The sequence below is a fragment of the Rattus norvegicus genome, chromosome 14, assembly GCF_036323735.1.
Source record: "Rattus norvegicus strain BN/NHsdMcwi chromosome 14, GRCr8, whole genome shotgun sequence".
NCBI lineage: Eukaryota > Metazoa > Chordata > Mammalia > Rodentia > Muridae > Rattus > Rattus norvegicus.
In genome coordinates, this window is record NC_086032.1 from 83,074,346 (window position 1) to 83,091,058 (window position 16,713).

Sequence of the window (16,713 nt, forward strand, 5' to 3'; positions counted from 1 at the left end):
CTCAACGTGGAGCTATGGGAGGTCTGGAAAAGAAGAAGGTAAGTGGGTTACAGGGGTGGTGGGTGCTTGGACTTGTCACTTTCCCTAGCCTGTGGGAACCGAGAGGTCGTGAGACGGCCGCAGGAGTAAAGCTGCTGCACGCAAGCCCCTGGAAGCCGGAGAACTCTGACGGGCTTTCTGTGGAAGGAGTTGTGAAGACTGACTGAGCTGCCAAACAACAATTAGAGAGTGATCAACGGGACGTAGAATACATCATTACGTCTTAGAAATTTTCTCTGTTGAGCCAGGCCCAGTCCTAGGTACTGGGGATTGAGAAGTAAACAATCAGATGTGGCCCCGCTTTCCCGGTGTCAACCTTTCCCGTTGGACAAAAGTAACCAGATAAAGTGGCTAAAGATTCTTTTTTTTTTTCTTTTCTTTTCTTTTTTTCGGAGCTGGGGACCGAACCCAGGGCCTTGCGCGTGGCTAAAGATTCTTAAGTGCGCTCTAGAGTAAGCTAGGAAGGAGCAGTAAAGTGAAGAGTAGCAACAGACAATTCGATTAGTGTTGTGTTGGAGGTCCTCTTCTGACGTAGCATTTTAGTGGAAATCTGAACAAGCAGAACCCTTTAGATGGGTCAGGGGCATGGAAGTGTTGGGGTATGGGCCTCAACCTTCCCCAAAGAGAATTCTCGGCACTCAGATAAAGGAGAGACTTATAACAGTGTGCAGCTGTAACTTAAAGAGGCCCAGGCTCCAACAGAAGTGTTTCGTGGTTTATATGGGGTTAGGCATTGTCACAATCGTATTTCTTAGTGTGGTCTTTTTCTCCTTACATGTTTTACAGAAGCTGAAATTTCCAGGTTTCTGGTTAAGATAGTTTTATCTTTAGCAATAGAATTTGCTATCTTATGGTATTGGTAGTGGTCACTTCTCAAGGGAGAAAAGCAGGTTTATACCTTTTTTTCCTACAGAAATGGGGAAAGGATGAGCCGGTTAACAAAAGTAGAAGTCAGTACCGTTTTAGCTCTGTTGTCTCAGATTAGAGAGTTTCATCTTCCTGTGCAACCTGGTGCTTACTAAATAAGCTTATTAATCATAATTAATGTGAAAGCTTGCTGGTTTTCTTTTCTCCTTCAGAAGTGCTTAGCAGAGAAAACTGCAGTGGAAACCAAGGCCAGTAGGTAGGAGAGGTTGGCAGTGTGCAGGGTTTTGAAAAAACACCAACATGGCTGTCTAGGTGAGGATGGGGGCTGTGCCATGTAAGGCTTGGAATTTATTCTGAGTGGAGAAGACAGCTAAAGAAAGGGTCTTGATCTGAGTTATTCTTGCTTCTGCAAGGAGACTGTAGGCTCGAAGGGACTTTGGGATAGGATGACTTAGAAGTTTCTGATACCAATCTGTTTTGTTCTTTTTAGTTACTTTTTAAAATTGTTTTTAACTGTCTTTTATTTATCTTTATGTATGACTGCCGTATCTGTATGTGCACCTGTAGGCCAGAATAGGTCATCAAATCTTATTACAAATGGGTGTGAGCCACTGTGTGGTTGCTGGGAATTGAGCTCTCGACCTCTGGAAGTGCAACCAGTGCTCTTAGCCACTGAGCCATCTCCCCAGCCCCTTTAATTATTTTTTTTTTTGAGACTATAATTACATTATCCCCTTTTCCCTTTCTTTCCCTCCAAACCTTTCCATATACTTTGACTTGCTCTCTTTCAAATTCATGGCCTCATTTAAAATGGTTCTTACATACTTATATGTATGTACATATATGTTCCTAAGTGCATAGATATACCTGCTGAGTCTATATACGTGTGTGTGTGTGTGTGTGTGTGTGTGTGTGTGTGTGTGTGTGTGTTCAGGGCTGACCATTTGGTATTGGATAGCTTATTGGTATCCTTTTTCCTGGGGAAGACTATTTCTCCCACTCACAGCATTCCTTAGTTGCCTGCAGTTCTTTGTGTAGGGTTCACAGCTTTTGGGCTTGCTTCCATCCGCGTGAGCAAGTCTGTTGTTCTTGTTCAGCTCATGTTTAGGCAGCCATGTGGCTGAGACAGCTTCTGTCACTCCTAGGATACACATCTCAGCAAACTTTCCTCTGGCACTTAAAGGTTTTCAGTTCCTTCTTCCACAGTGCCCCTGAGCCTGAGGTGTAGGAGTTGTTTTGTAGTTATATTCATTGGGATTGGGCTTCACAACTCTGTGTTTTGATTGGTTGTGGTTTTCTGTAATGGTCTCTATTGCAAAGAAGTTTCTTTGTCGAGAGGTAAGGACTACACATCTCTGGGGTCTAAGGACACATACTTAGAACGTAGTCAGGGATTATGCTGGTTTATGAAGTGATGGTTGTAGGTTCTCCTTCAGGACTGGGTAGCCCAGGGTAGTTGGCAAGGCATGGTTTTCCTGTGTTGAGAGGGTCTTAAGTCCGAGTAGAAAACTATTGGTGACAGCCATGGTATTCACACCGCTTTTGCACCCTTCACTTCATTGTGCTGTGCTGACTGCTGCTGTGCTTCCCAGACGTCACAGCTGGGTAGGTTGCTCCCTCCTCCTAGTACCATGAAAGCTGGGCCTCAGGGAGGCGGCTTGTGGGTCAGTTTCAGCTCAGTGGCCTCTGATTCCTGCATCTGAAATGCATGGTGTTATCTGTAGAGATTTAGCTCCTCCTCTGGGAGTCACAAGGGCAACAGCAGTAGCTTGTAGTGTCTTGGACTCTTGGAGGGAACACTGTCAGCCCAGATCAGAGAATTCCATTTAACTGATATGAGTGTATTCACACACAGGCTTAGTCTGTATTCTAGGTTTGTTTTGTTTGTAGATGACAATGGTATGGTCCCATAGGACGTTTTCAGACATCCTTACTGTTATTTCACCCTCCTCACTCCGGCATTTATCTTCATTCTCCTCGAGTTTCTCATTTACATCTGTCTAGTCATTTGTTCCCTGGTATTCCCCTCTCTGTCCATCCCCCCCACCCCATTACCACTCAGTGGTCCCTTTTTACTTTCCTGGTTTCTGCAGTTACTCCAGGATATGTACTCATCTCTGAAGTTGTAGGCCCAGCAGCCTCTAACGAGAGAGAACGTAAGATGTGTATCTTTCCGGGTCTCACTATGATGTTTTTAGTTCCATCCATTTACTAGGCTAGACCCTGAAAAAGAATCCCAATTTGTTTTTAACCTAACACACTCTTAATTATTCAGTAAATGCTAGCCATTGGGAGCTACAGACTATAAGAAGGGAAGCCTGACTCTGCAGGCAGAGGCAGGCAGATTATGAGTTTGAGGCTGACCTGTTCAATATTGCAAGTTCCAGGACAGCCAGGCCTACATTTTTTTTTTTTTTTTGGTTCTTTTTTTCGGAGCTGGGGACCGAACCCAGGGCCTTGCGCTTCCTAGGCAAGCGCTCTACCACTGAGCTAAATCCCCAGCCCCTCAGGCCTACATTTTGAGACCTTGCCTCCAAATAAAAAGGGAAACCTGCCCTGGGGGTGCAGGTGGAGATCTGTCAGCAAGCTGTTCCACTATTCATTCTGGGTTTCACAACTATTTTGACATTTTAGGCCGAATTATTGTTGTGGGAAAGTCTTATGCATTGTAAGGTGTTTAGCAAAGTGTTGTGCTATTCAGTACACATCCCCCTGGTCCAAAAGGTTAAATCACCATGTAAACCAGGTTTAGTGTTTAAAATGGCAGTGCACAGTAACAAGAGATACGTGTGGCACAGGAAAGTAGAAAACATTTTGTTTTTCAGTTTTGGGGTTAGTGGTGAGATTAGGTCTCACTGTATATACCACAGGCTGGTCTGGAACTCATGGTCCTCCTGTTTCTATTTCCTAAGTATTAGAAAATACTATACTATACTAAGTATTAGTATAGGTGTTTACCACTGTGGCTGGCTGTGGGGAATACTTTTCTTTTTCACATTTGGTGTGTGCATGTTCATGAGTGTGTAACCCCCCAAGAACCACAGGGCACATGTGGAGGTCAGAGGACAGTTTGCAGGAGTCCATTCTCTCCTTCTATATGTGTTTTGGGATCAAACATAGGTCATCAGGACTGGTGGCAAGAGCTTTTACCTGCTAAGCCATCTCACTGCCTCAGTGGAAAACATTTGTCATGAAAACTGTTAAGCTCATCCTTGGATACCCTAAGGCATACATGGGCCTGTTCCCAGGAGACAGTAGATAACTACAGGGGGGTTGAGTAGTGAGTGTTTCATGGCTGTGAGGGTGGGGGCACTACATAGGTAGTTCAGGGGCTTTGACTCTTCAGAGTGGACCTGGGTATAGATGCTCCCGCTAGCTCACTGCAGGGGAAGACCTTGTCTGGAGTGGGCATGGGTAGCCACTGTTTCGGGCTCTTTGGGACAGGATGCTCTTTTTCTGTCTAACTAAGGGCAAACAGTTTAAATTAGAGTGGTGATAGTACCCCTGAGGGAAGGGGAAGTGGCCAGGAGATATCCTAGATTTTACAGTGCCTTGCAGTTTATCTCAAAGGAACATACTCTACGCAGATGTTCAGTAAATCTGTAGTACTAACATTTCATGGGGCTGTGGGGAGGAAAGTGTGAATGGTTACTTGTGGGGTATAAAAAGTCTAGTGGTGATGAGGGAATTATAAAGGACCAATAAAATACAGGATTAGTTAGACACGCAGGCTTTGGACTCAGGCCTGGGTTTGGAGCCCAGCCCTAGCTTTTTTTTTTTTTTAATGTGCGTTGGTGTTTTGCCACGTGTGTCTGTGCGAGTGTGTCAGATCTTGGAGTTAAAAACAATTGTGAGTTGCTATGTGGGTGCTGGGATTTGAACCCAGGTCCTTTGGAAGAGCAGTCTGTGCCTCCAACCCAGCTTTTAAGCTGTGTGACTTGAGTGAACTGTTGTACTGAGTTCATTCCTTGCTGTGAAATGGGTATTTGCACGTATCCCACAGCTTGTGGGGACCGAGTGAAATGAATCATGGGATCACTAGCTATACCAGACAGGATGTAGACTGGTGCTAAGCACTTCACACTGAAGCATGGTGTGGATACACTCCTCTGTGCTGGCAGCTACAAGGACAGTGCCAAGCTCCTCGTCAGGTCATCTCACTCCCTACAGCAATCCCCATCCCGGAAATATCTCTGCCACCTACCCAGAACCTTAGCTGTCTCTAGAATTCACTTTTCCCACAGTCGGATGTTACTCACTGCAGTCATTTCTTTTCCTTTTTTTTTTTTTTTTTTCTGAGCTGGGGACCGAACCCAGGGCCTTGGGCTTGCTAGGCAAGCGCTCTACCGCTGAGCTAAATTCCCAACCCGCTGCAGTCATTTCTAATGGAGAATTGTTTTTTTTTTTTTTTCCTCCCTAAGTATGAACGAGGCTCTGCCACCAATTATATCACGAGAAACAAAGCTCGGAAGAAGCTGCAGCTGAGCCTGCCTGATTTCAGGTGAGGTTGGAGAGGGACAAAATAGGGTCCATTGGGAGCCTGGGTAATGAATGTTCAGTGAAAGCCTAGCTGCCTCTGGGCCTCACTGAGCTCTAATATTCCTCCTCTTCCTCACTGCTCCTCTAGTGAGCTGTGCTTTGCCATGTGTGGTCTGAGGGGAAACCAGAGAACAGGGTGGGCTTTTAGCACCCTTTTGACAGAAGACCTGAATCCTGGACTCTGTCCTGTAGAGTCAATTCTAGATGTCTGCAGTCAGTGGGTCCTTCCGCCAGCTGAATCCTGACCTCTGCATCCTCCCTCTGGGCGTGTGCGCTTGTATGCGCGCGTGTATGCGCGCGTGTATGCGCGCATGTTTTGGTTATAGATTTTTGTTGTATTGAAGAGAAATTTCTTGTTTGCATGGGGTTTTGTTTGTTTTTTGCAGAGTGGGCATTGAGTCAAGGGCCTCACATAATGCTCCTCAAACACTCTGCCACTGAGCTATATTCCCAAGCCTGTTGTGTTGTTGTTTGTTATGAAGAACAAACTCCCACAGTCCAGACAGGCCTTAAACTTAGAGCCCTCGGAGCGCCAGGAGAATAAGTCATGGCTGGCTGGCCTGTTTAAATGCTCCGTCCTTACCTTTCATATGTCTGAAATGTTGATTTCTCTTATGGCGTCTGCTGATTGCTTTGTTGATGTCCTGCCTGCTTGCACTCTGTTTAGGGACTTGTGATCATCAGACAGACCCACCTGAAAGATCTCTACGCACAGAATCCCATGCTTCTGGGTCGCTCTTGATTTCTAGGCCCAGCTGTGGCTTTGCCCCTTTGCTGATTTAATAGATGGCTTATCTTTCAGGCGGCTGTGCATCCTGAAAGGTATTTATCCTCATGAACCCAAGCATAAGAAGAAAGTTAACAAGGGTTCCACAGCAGCCCGAACATTTTACCTTATCAAAGATATTAAATTCCTCCTCCATGAACCCATCGTCAACAAGTTCCGAGAGTACAAGGTGAGGCCTGGGTTCTGGGTGTGCAGCTTTGTGAGTCACTGACCTTGGACAGGTTGCTGATCCACACTGAGGGTCAGTCCTACGGGGGGTGGGGGGGGGGTGGTGTTGTCATTCTACCCTAGAGGGATGTTTCCAGGGTTCAGTAAGATTGCACAGGACCTATGTATAATTGTTAATTATCTCTGCCCCTTCAAAAAAAGATGATTACTATTGTTTTTTGCCCATAAGGCAAAAATGGTACCATTTCAGGGGCTTTTGGTGCCTTCTGCGTTCCTCAGCCCCTTATTCTTGCTCTTTGTCAGATTGCTTCCAAGACACCTAGGCTTCAGTTCCATACATAAGTATAGACACTCAAATGCCACAGGGACAGCAGAAACCTGTTTCCACCACGTGCAGAGTGGCATGTAGACTAATGGAAATTAAATGCTGTTTCTGGTTCCTCTGACTGCAAATGGGGTTCTTCAAGGAGTAGAGCCACCTGGCGGCCATCAGGAGTCTGGGCAGCAGCTGTGGCTGGCTTTTCCAGCTACATCAAACAGTGCCGGAAGTGGGCAAGCAGTGGGAAATGTGTCCAGGACCTGCTATTTATTTATAATCCCACATACCGTTTGGGCTTCTGAGAACGCTGGGGCTCATTTGAACAATTCTTTTTTTTTTTTTTTTTTTTTGGTTCTTTTTTTCGGAGCTGGGGACCGAACCCAGGGCCTTGCGCTTCCTAGGTAAGGGCTCTACCACTGATCTAAATCCCCAGCCCCTGAACAATTCTTGGGAGGGAAAAATCATCTGTTGGTTTGGAAGATGTGGCCTTATAGTTTAAGGTTTTTGTTTTTTTTCCTGAGTAGCTTCTTGTCCATGGAGGTGAACAACTAGTTTTTGGGTGATGCCCATAGGAGTTTGCAATTAAAAACTAGTTCTTCTAGTCATGATCTGCCTCAGTGGAAACAGCTGATAAGCCTTCTTATCCCAGAAAAACTTGGTGTCAACACATCCATGCATCAAAAGACAGGACCTGGGCCACCTCTAGTCATTGTCATGGGTCTAGAGCTCCATGGAATTGGCTGTTTGGCAACTCTTGGGCTGAGGGCCCTGTTGGCACAGGCAAACAGCTATGACCAGTTTCAGAAAGCATTGAGAAGATCCCTGCCCCATGGGTCTCCATGCTGGAGCTGCTCAGAGGCCCTTGTCATAGCCTCCTTGGTCCCTTCTTCCAGGTGTTTGTCCGGAAGCTCCGCAAAGCCTATGGGAAGAGCGAGTGGAATGCTGTAGAACGCCTCAAGGACAATAAACCCAGCTACAAACTGGACCACATTGTCAAGGAGCGGTGAGTCCTGCTCCTCAGAATGCTGCAGTTGCTTCTCGAGTGTTGCCCTGGTGCTGGGATGAAATGGGTTCAGAACCAACACTCGACTGACAGTGCATGTCCTCTTAGAGGAGTCAGACCAGAATCCAAGCTACAAATCAGTCATGATTATAAGTAGCATTGGGTACAGTAAGGGCTGTGAGGCAGCAAGGAGAGGACTTAGGTGTGTGGCACGGATTACATGGATTGCATACCTAGAGAGACATCTGGAAAATGACCTGTTAGGGGCAGCCAGGGACATACTGCATGAGCAGAGACAGCAGCACCTTCAAAGGACCCATGGTGGGAGAGCCAGAGCCATGAGTTCCCACACTACAGACTTAGAAATCATGGTAAGAGAGTTCTGGTCTTAACTGTTTCTTTCTCGGTCTTCCAAAGACCCTTCCCTGTCACTAGCTTATCAGTGACTTTTCCTGTTCCGGAGAAATGGGCAAATGCCTGAAGACCCTTGTAGTTCCTATAGTGTAGATGGAATGTGTTTGGTGTCTATAGAAGCCTGCATTGGGGCCAAGTATTCTTCAGTGTTCATAATAGTTCCCACAACACTTTGGCCTGGAACTAGTCAAGTATAGAACTCCTAGGCTGTTACCTCTGTTCTGTGAAGTGATGGCCTAGGCACACTTCAATTCCAGATGAAGGGGCATAGCTTCCTTTCTGGGGTATGGAGGGCCTTGGCCTGGGAGATAACAGTTGGTATCAGAAACTGAATGACCAGAGGACAGGAACTCCTAGTTTGGTAGCTCCTGTCCTGCCTATGACATGGCCTTGGAAGAGATAGGGGGTAGGAGAGCAAATACCTGGGTTCGTTCACAAAGCAAATAGTCTCTGGTCTCCTGGACCAGATCCAAAGTATAGGGGAAACCAGGTGTCCAGAAGAAGCGAGTGCTTGTCTTACAAAGGGCCTGGGGTGTTAGCTTTGTCTACAAAGTAGGGAGGTAGGAAACTTTGAGGCACCAAGGAGGCTGAGGGACGATGCTGCCTCTGCCTCAGGAACCTAGGAAGCTGACCTATCACCTGCCAGGTCCCTGCTAAGCCTCCCTTCATCTCTGCCTGGTTTTGAACATGGGGCAGCCCTCTCAGTTGTGCTTAGCAGTGCTGTCTGTGCCCTTCAGAGCCCTTTATCTTTGTTGTTTAAGAAGGGTTTCTCTATGTAGCTCTGGCTGTCCTGGAACTTGCTCTGTAGACCAGACTGGCCTCAAAAATCTGCCTGTCCCTTGCCTCCCAAATGCTGGGATTAAAAGTAGACCCTTTTCTTCAAGCGAAGCTTCTAGAATGTGGTTTAGATGCTAGCATCTCAGGGATGCCTAGTGTGAGGAGGGAAATAGGGACGGGGCCTGGGCCACCTCAGTATTCATCTTTACTAAGTGTGTGTTTAGAGCCACAAGAAGTGTGTGGATTGGTGGCTTGGTTTTTGAGAAAGTTCCCTCTGTAGCCTGAACTAAGCCTAGAACTCGGTACTCCTGCCTCAGTCTCCCAAGTGCCAGGACCACAGCTATGTACCACCATATCTGCTTAAAGACACCCTATCTTAAGTCAGCAGTTCTGTTCGCAGTGCCATTTTCTAGGTAAGGCTGGAGCTAGATGAGGCTTAGTGACAAGTTAGGCTCATGGCTCAGTGCAGGTACCATGACTTCTGTGTCCCACACTTCTGTCCCTTTTTTTGGAAACCATCAAAGCAGTGGTGCTTTGACCCTTTTTGATTTTTTTATTGTCTTTTTTTTTTTTCCCTTGAGCTGAGGACCGAACCCAGGGCATTGCGCTTGCTAGGCAAAGCGCTCTACCACTGAGCTAAATCCCCAACCCTGACACTTTTTGCGACAGGTAAGACCCTGTCTCAAAAAATTGTTCAAGCCTTTAATCCCAGCACTCTTGCCAGAGTGACACTTTTGTCTGCTTCTTCATTTACCATGGCGTTCCTGAGAATAAGTGGACATGGTCCCAGTTAGAGCTGGTTCTGTCAGTTACCTGGGTCTGGGGGGTGAAAGACAGCAAAACAAGACCCACTCAGGTGACTAGCCAAGCCTGGGTGCAGGTGCTGCTGGGGCAGGAAGCCCACTTTTCCTGGCCTACGAGGCCAGCTTCCTATTTTTCTGTTTTTATTGTGAGCCTTTGAAGATTCTAGCTTCAGACAGAGTCAAAGAGCCACCGACTTGGTGTCCTCTCAGTCACAGAGGGTAACAAGTGGCTGAGGCTCCAGCACTGTGTCTGGGGGTCATGTGAGTTCACTGGAACCTGCTAGGTTATCAGTAGCTACAGGATTGCTTGCAGGTGCGTGGCCAGCCGGGAGACTTGTTGCTGTCATCATGTCACCATGTCAGGAAGTAGCTATGGCAGTGCCTAGCTTGGGAGTCGGCCTCTGGGTTGAGGCAAAGTGGCCAGAGAGCCTTGGAACCCAACAGAAAGGGTTTATGAGCGCTGCCCTCACCACCCCGCAGGTACCCCACATTTATCGATGCGTTGCGTGACCTCGATGATGCCCTGTCCATGTGCTTCCTCTTCTCCACCTTCCCTCGGACGGGCAAGTGCCACGTGCAGACCATCCAGCTGTGCCGCCGCCTCACCGTGGAGTTCATGCACTACGTCATTGCTGCCCGAGCCCTGCGCAAGGTCTTCCTGTCCATCAAAGGCATCTACTATCAGGCTGAGGTGCTGGGTCAGCCCATCGTGTGGATTGCACCCTACGCTTTCTCCCATGATGTAAGTGTGCTGTTTCCTGAGAAGGTTTTTAGTGGGGTGCTTTCTGGAGTCCAGCCTTTGCTGGGTTCCTGCTTATTGGCTGCCGTGCGGGATGGGCGTGGGGTGAGGGCAGAGTAGGGAATGTGCTCCTCAGTCCAGTCAGGCAGTAGCCCTGGTCAGCCACAGTTCTAGTGTGATGTGAACACAGACCCACAGGCTAAACCTAATTAAGCTTGTCCCACCCCACACCTCTGCTAGAGCAGTGCTTCCCAACCTTCCTCTGGCTGCGTCTCTTAATACGGTTCCTCATGTTGTGGTGACCCCCATCTATAAAATGATTTTTGTTGCCACTTCATAACTGTAAATTTACTGTTACAAATGTAAAATACCTGACATGAAGGTGGTCTTTGGTGACCCGCACGTTGAGAACTGCTGTGCTAGATGGTCTTGGATATGTTCCTTCCCCTTTCTGCCTCAGTTAATGTGCTACCATCTTCTCAACCTTGCCATGAGGACTTCAGGGAAAAGAAGTCTTGAAAGGTCCTGGCTCTGCATTGTAACAGCCTTTATGGTTGAATGGCAGAGAGGGCAGCTTGGGAGGCCACAGATGCCCAATGTTTTGTACAGCGACCATCTGGATCAAGAGGCAGAGCCCAGCCCTCCTCAGCCCCACTGGGTCCCTATTCCCGGTCTGCCATGACATGCCACAACAGAAGTGCTTTACTCCTGTCTCCTGCCCCATCCTCCCCTACAGCCTGGAGCACAGGGTGATTCCAGGGAAGGGAGCACAGGAGAGGCACTTACTTAGCACATGGCTTGCCTCTTAATAGCTTCGCTTTAAATCCTTGGGGCTCTTCCTTAGGGCTGTGCTAAGATTTCTGGTGTTTTCTTTCTGTAGAAGCCTTATTAGCTCCCAGTCCTCTTCCCTGAGGATTAGTCTTAGCTAGGTCTGTCCCCAGAATTGTCTGACTGAGAGGTACTTGGTGTCCTTTTCTGCTTGTTCATTTAGCAGGAACGGGTACCTTGTATGGAGAAAGTTGTTGCAGAGTAAACTGAGGTTCTGTGCTCCCAGGGTCCGGGGGGTATCTGGAGCTGGAACCTGCCCTGTCTCTGGTTCACTGGCAGTGGCACTTCTGTCAAGACAAGATGTGGCCTTGGAGCTCAGCGGTCCCTTTTTTTACTTTTCCCAAAGGCAGGCTTGGGGAACAAGGGTACATGAACCTTCTTCCCCTTTCCGTTCTCTGCTCCTCCTCCTTCCTGCCTAACTTCTTTGGCCCTTTCTCTTTCCTTCTCTCTGATGTCGATCCCCCATTATGCTCAGACTGGTCTTTGTGTGTCCTTGGAGTGGTGAATAGGCCCTGTGAGGGCCAGCCTGCACACAGCTGGCCCTGGGGGAAGGGCATGGGCTGCCCACGACTCCTTCCTCCCAGCTTGCTGCCAACTGCTTCCTCTCCAAAGGGTGGTTGTAACAAGGACCCTCCTGAGCCCCTCAGGGCAGCCAGTGCTGGGCATACATACACAGCGGGACTTGGTAATGCAGTGGGGAGGGCAGGGTGTACCTGCCCTGCTCAGTACTATGGGGAAGGATGTTTGTGTTCAAATTCCTGCCAGAAGACCCTGGGGGCATAGGCTGCTGCCCAGTAGCAAGATGGAAAACTAGCTCAAATTCTGGTGCCCCAGGCTGAGGGGACCTTGTGATCATGATCAGTTTTGACAGTTCTTAGAAATGTTTCCTAAGTATTGTGTGCCCCCCAGTGGTTAGCAAGGCTTGGTGAGGGCTCTTCGGTAGGCCTCTCTGACTTTAAAGGGTGAGACTATTCCAGAGTTTAGACACTTTGGTCCAGTTTGTAGATGAGCTGTCTACCTCTGCTTCAGCCTAGTCTTAGGCTGGGTTAGAGATGGAAATGCTAAATTGTGAGCTTCATCACAGACTCTCCAGGGTATAGAGGGACTAAATCCTGCTACAACTAGTCATACCTGGCTTTCGATGGCACCTTAGTCAGTAGATGCCTGTCACCTCTTCTGGGCTGTGGACCATGTGCCACACACAGGCCTTGCTGGGGTCTGGGAAGGTTGCTCTCTTAGTGCTCAGAGCAGCCCTGAAGCAGGTCTTGAACATATTCTGGGATGGGTGGGGAGGAAGGCATATGCCCTATGTCCCACTGACAATTGAGAGAGAAGTGGGAGGACCAGGAGGAGGAAGGAGAGGCTGCAGGGGAGCACTGGAGACCAGATCCCCTTGCCTCTATCCTAGGCCCCTGTATCACATGGGGAACCTGGAACTGGCCTCCCATGTACCCATAGCCTTTGAGGCCTCTGTCCAGAGCCTTACTTGTGCTTAAGGTGTCTGTGGGTTTGTAGGCATAACACCTACCTGCCCCCTGTGCTAACAGTGCTGATATGCCTGTCTCATACCTCCAGCATCCAACAGATGTGGACTACAGAGTCATGGCCACCTTCACTGAGTTCTATACCACTCTCCTGGGCTTCGTCAACTTCCGCCTCTACCAGTCACTCAACCTTCACTACCCACCCAAGGTAGAGCCCAGCACCTTCTCACCTAGCTTGGATCTAGCCCTTTTGTCCCCACGCTGAAGCAAGGGGCTATAGGTGTCCGCTTCCCTTTCCCCAGATTGAAAGTCAAGCCCAAGCAGAGATGAAGGTCAGCGAGGACACATATGCATTGGATTCCGAGAGCTCTATGGAGGTAAGAGGGCCTTCAGGAGGCGTTGGCCTAAATCATCCACACAGTCTTTGTACCATAGAGAGTTATGTGTTCTGCTAGGCGGTGGTCTTAAGACTTACCCTTAGAGCCCAGACCCAAATGTGACCTGGGGCTGGTTTTGTTCCCCACCCCACCCCACCCCCAGATGAGGTTCCCTGCCTGCAAGCAGGCCACCTTGCGATTCTGCTCTCTACCTACAGAAACTGGCTGCCCTCAGTGCCAGCCTGGCCCGAGTGGTGGTGCCTGCTGTAGAGGAGGCTGAGGCTGATGAGTTTCCCACTGACGGGGTGAGTGAGCACTGTGCTGCCCTCCAGGAGTGCACAGGGTGGGACCGGATGGGGGATGGGGCCAATCTGTCTTCTGGTGGTATGAGGCTTGGCCCCTTCTCTGCAGGAAGTGACAGCACAGGAGGAAGATCGAAGGAAAGAGCTGGAGGCTCAGGAAAAACACAAGAAGCTCTTTGAAGGCCTGAAGTTCTTCCTGAACCGAGAGGTGCCCCGTGAAGCGTTGGCCTTCATCATCAGGTGGGGAGGCCTCAGCCAGCCCAGTCTCCACCTTCTATGCTAGCCTGGAGGCCTTGGTAACATCATGAGGCTGTCTCCACTTGTCACTCAGCAGTTATGTACAGAGTGATGGCCAGACCTCAGGCAGGCACCTTCAGAGCACTCAGCTGAAGGGAGAACTGCTGCTCTGTCACTAGCCAAGGTCCGTCCTGAACCAGGAGTGTAGCTGTGATCCCAGACAGACAGCTCTGGGGCAGGCATAGGCACTTCCTAGAAGAGTGGGTTTGTAGGTAGTAGATCCAGAGAAAACAGTTTCCAAGGCAGGTATCTGGTGCCTAAAAGGCTTATGGTTTCCCCTGTGCCTGTAGGAGTTTTGGTGGGGATGTATCCTGGGACAAGTCTTTGTGCATTGGAGCCACCTATGACAGCACAGACTCTGGCATCACCCACCAGATTGTTGATCGGCCGGGGCAGCAAACCCCCATCATTGGCAGGTAGATATTTAAGGCCCTCATGTGACCTGTGGGAGGATGTATGTCCTAGGCCTTGGTGATCCAGTGGTACCTCTGATTATTCCCTTGCAACATTTCTTTGGCTGTTCTGCACCAGGTACTACGTACAGCCCCAGTGGGTGTTTGACTGTGTGAATGCCCGACTCCTCCTCCCTGTGGCAGAGTACTTCCCTGGGGTGCAGCTGCCCCCACACCTTTCACCCTTCGTGTCTGAGAAGGAAGGAGATTACATTCCCCCTGAGAAGCTGAAGCTCCTGGCTTTGCAGCGGGGAGAAGACCCAGGTGAGCTGCCCAGGGATGGGCACTTGTATTGACAGGCTCCTCTGGGTGGCCATTTCCTTTGGCTTCAGAGTTGTCAGACCCCAAGACAGCTGGAGTAGAAAGCTCTCGCCTTTCAAGCATTTGCAGTACTAGTTTGGTGTCGACACTTGGGAGTCAACTGCAGGGAGCAGTTAGTGGAACAGTGTAGCATAGAGGTGTCAGTTTTGCACAGGTGTCAAGAGTGTTCAAGAAAGGGCTTCGGAGTTTTCCTTGGAGGCAGCTCAGCTGGGGCTTCGGGAGCTGTTGGGGCCGTGGGCGGGGCACCCTTGAGCTGCATTTGGAGTGCATTTAGGCAGCAGAGCAGGTTGGTGCTCAGGAAGAGCAAACGTGTAGGCCTTTCACAAGTCACCTGCTGTCTGCAGGAAACTTGGAAGAGGAAGAGGAAGACGAGGATGATGAAGGCGATGACAGCGAAGGTGACGGTGATGTTGCAGTGGAAAACGAGGAGGAAGTTGTGGAAGCTGAGTCAGAGGAGGAGGAGGAGGCGCACCTGTCAGCCTTGGAGCAGCAGAGGCTGGGAGGGAAGGTAGGAAAGCACTAGACAGAGCCATGCCTGGGAAGCAGCCTGGCTAGTCCAGGAGACCAAGTTCACATGCAGCTGCATTGTTCCCCAGAAGCCCCAGGTTATGGCCGGCACTGTGAAGCTGGAAGACAGGCAGCGGCTGGCCCAGGAGGAAGAAAGTGAGGCCAAGCGCCTGGCCATCATGATGATGAAGAAGCGAGAGAAGTACCTTTATCAAAAGATCATGTTTGGCAAGCGGCGCAAAATCCGAGAGGTAGGTTCCTACCCTGGGACGAGGCCTCCACCGAGCTGCCCAGGAGAGCTCTGGACTGCCGGCTGTCTTCTGGACAGACTCGGGCTCATCTGATCCGGGCCTCTTCCTTTAGATTTTTTGTTGATTGGTTTTTTGTAGCTGGGAGTAGAAACCAAGGCCTCACACTGGACAGTCCCCACCACTAAGCAGCACGGCTGTCTTGAGGATGCAGCTCTCCCACAGACAAGGGAAAACCAAACAAAGCGGCTGTGCACTGAGGCCTCCAGAGGTGGCTGCAGCCTTACCTAAATAACATAACTGTGTCTCAGTCCTCCTGAGACACTGAGTGTGACCACCTTCTGGACCACCCAGAGCAGACCCGCCAACCTCTCACTGGTTCTTAGGAGCATTACTTGTAGCCCAGGAAGGAGTCTTGTTCCCTCTTGTGCCATCTTCCAATAAAGGCTCGGTGGAATTTGTCTTTCCCTCAGAGAAGCTGATGGAGGAGTAGGCCTAGAGTCTCCAGGCTGGAGATTTACAGACCATGAAGTAACGAGCTGTCTAGGCAGTGGTAGGAGCTCTGTCCTTTTACCCTGAGGTTCAAGTTGAGGTCTTTGGTAGCTTTTCTAGAGTAGAGGCTCTGCTAGTAACGATAGCCCCAGAAAGGGAGGAGATCCCTGTCTGCTCGCCCACTTCCTCCCTCACCCCAGTCTGAGTTCCTCCTTCCTTCTCACAGGCCAACAAGCTTGCAGAGAAGAGGAAAGCCCATGACGACGCTGTGAGGTCTGAGAAAAAGGCCAAGAGGACAAGACCTGTGTGAGCTCTAGTCGTCCCTCACTGAAATTTGGACTTGGCAGAAGCAGCTAGTGAAACACAGACACATCAGCCAGCACTGTCATGCTTTTGGTGGTGTGTGGCCAGCCCCAGCCTCCTGTGTGGTTCATGCCATTGTCTGGCCAAAGGGGACTGTGCCCGACCCAGTCTTAACCCAGGAATCCATCTGACATCCTCATTTTCCTTAGCTTTCTACAGCCTCCTACATAGCTGTGCCCTTCCTGTGCTCAGGATGCTGTCGAGGAGTAAGGGTGGGAAGCTTTTGTTATTAAATGGTTGAATCTTTGCAGCCAATTGGATTCTGTGTTCAGAGCCTCCCTGGGGTTGGAGAGGTGTCACGTGGACAGATCCAGATGGGCTCGGGCACTCTAGAACTCTGAGTTTAGGAATGGTAGAAGGGCACAGGTTCCATTCACACTTGCCCTGGCCTGGTTCCTATTTTAGCTCAGGCTATACTTCGAACTGCTTCCTCAAGTTGGGTTTGAAGTTCTGGAACCTTCCCTCAAGCAGAATGCTGAGGGTTCTCTTGTCCAGTCCAGTCCAGTCCAGTCATGGTCTATAAACAACTGGCTTCTTCGCTTCCTGCTGGAGTTCATGAGAAGGCGAAAGAAGGTATTTAGTTAAGG

General features: G+C 49.4%; 1 protein-coding gene across 1 annotated transcript; it reads left to right on the plus strand.

Annotated features, from left to right (window-relative positions):
* Pes1 (pescadillo ribosomal biogenesis factor 1) lies at positions 1-16,381 on the plus strand. The gene is made up of 14 exons (NM_001044228.1): positions 1-38; positions 5,328-5,407; positions 6,248-6,401; positions 7,613-7,722; positions 10,197-10,458; positions 12,859-12,975; positions 13,070-13,144; positions 13,363-13,449; positions 13,556-13,686; positions 14,034-14,159; positions 14,275-14,459; positions 14,861-15,024; positions 15,113-15,274; positions 15,990-16,381. The coding sequence occupies exons 1-14, from the start codon at positions 15-17 to the stop codon at positions 16,071-16,073; spliced, it is 1,761 nt and encodes a 586-aa protein (NP_001037693.1). The 5' UTR covers positions 1-14; the 3' UTR covers positions 16,074-16,381.
* The last annotated feature ends 332 nt before the right edge of the window (positions 16,382-16,713 follow it).

Coding starts and splice junctions, on each gene's coding strand:
- Pes1 (NM_001044228.1), top strand. CDS start 15: ATGGGAGGTCTGGAAAAGAAGAAG. Junction 10,459..12,858: donor CCTACGCTTTCTCCCATGAT/GTAAGTGTGCTG, acceptor TCATACCTCCAG/CATCCAACAGATGTGGACTA. Junction 15,025..15,112: donor AGCAGAGGCTGGGAGGGAAG/GTAGGAAAGCAC, acceptor ATTGTTCCCCAG/AAGCCCCAGGTTATGGCCGG.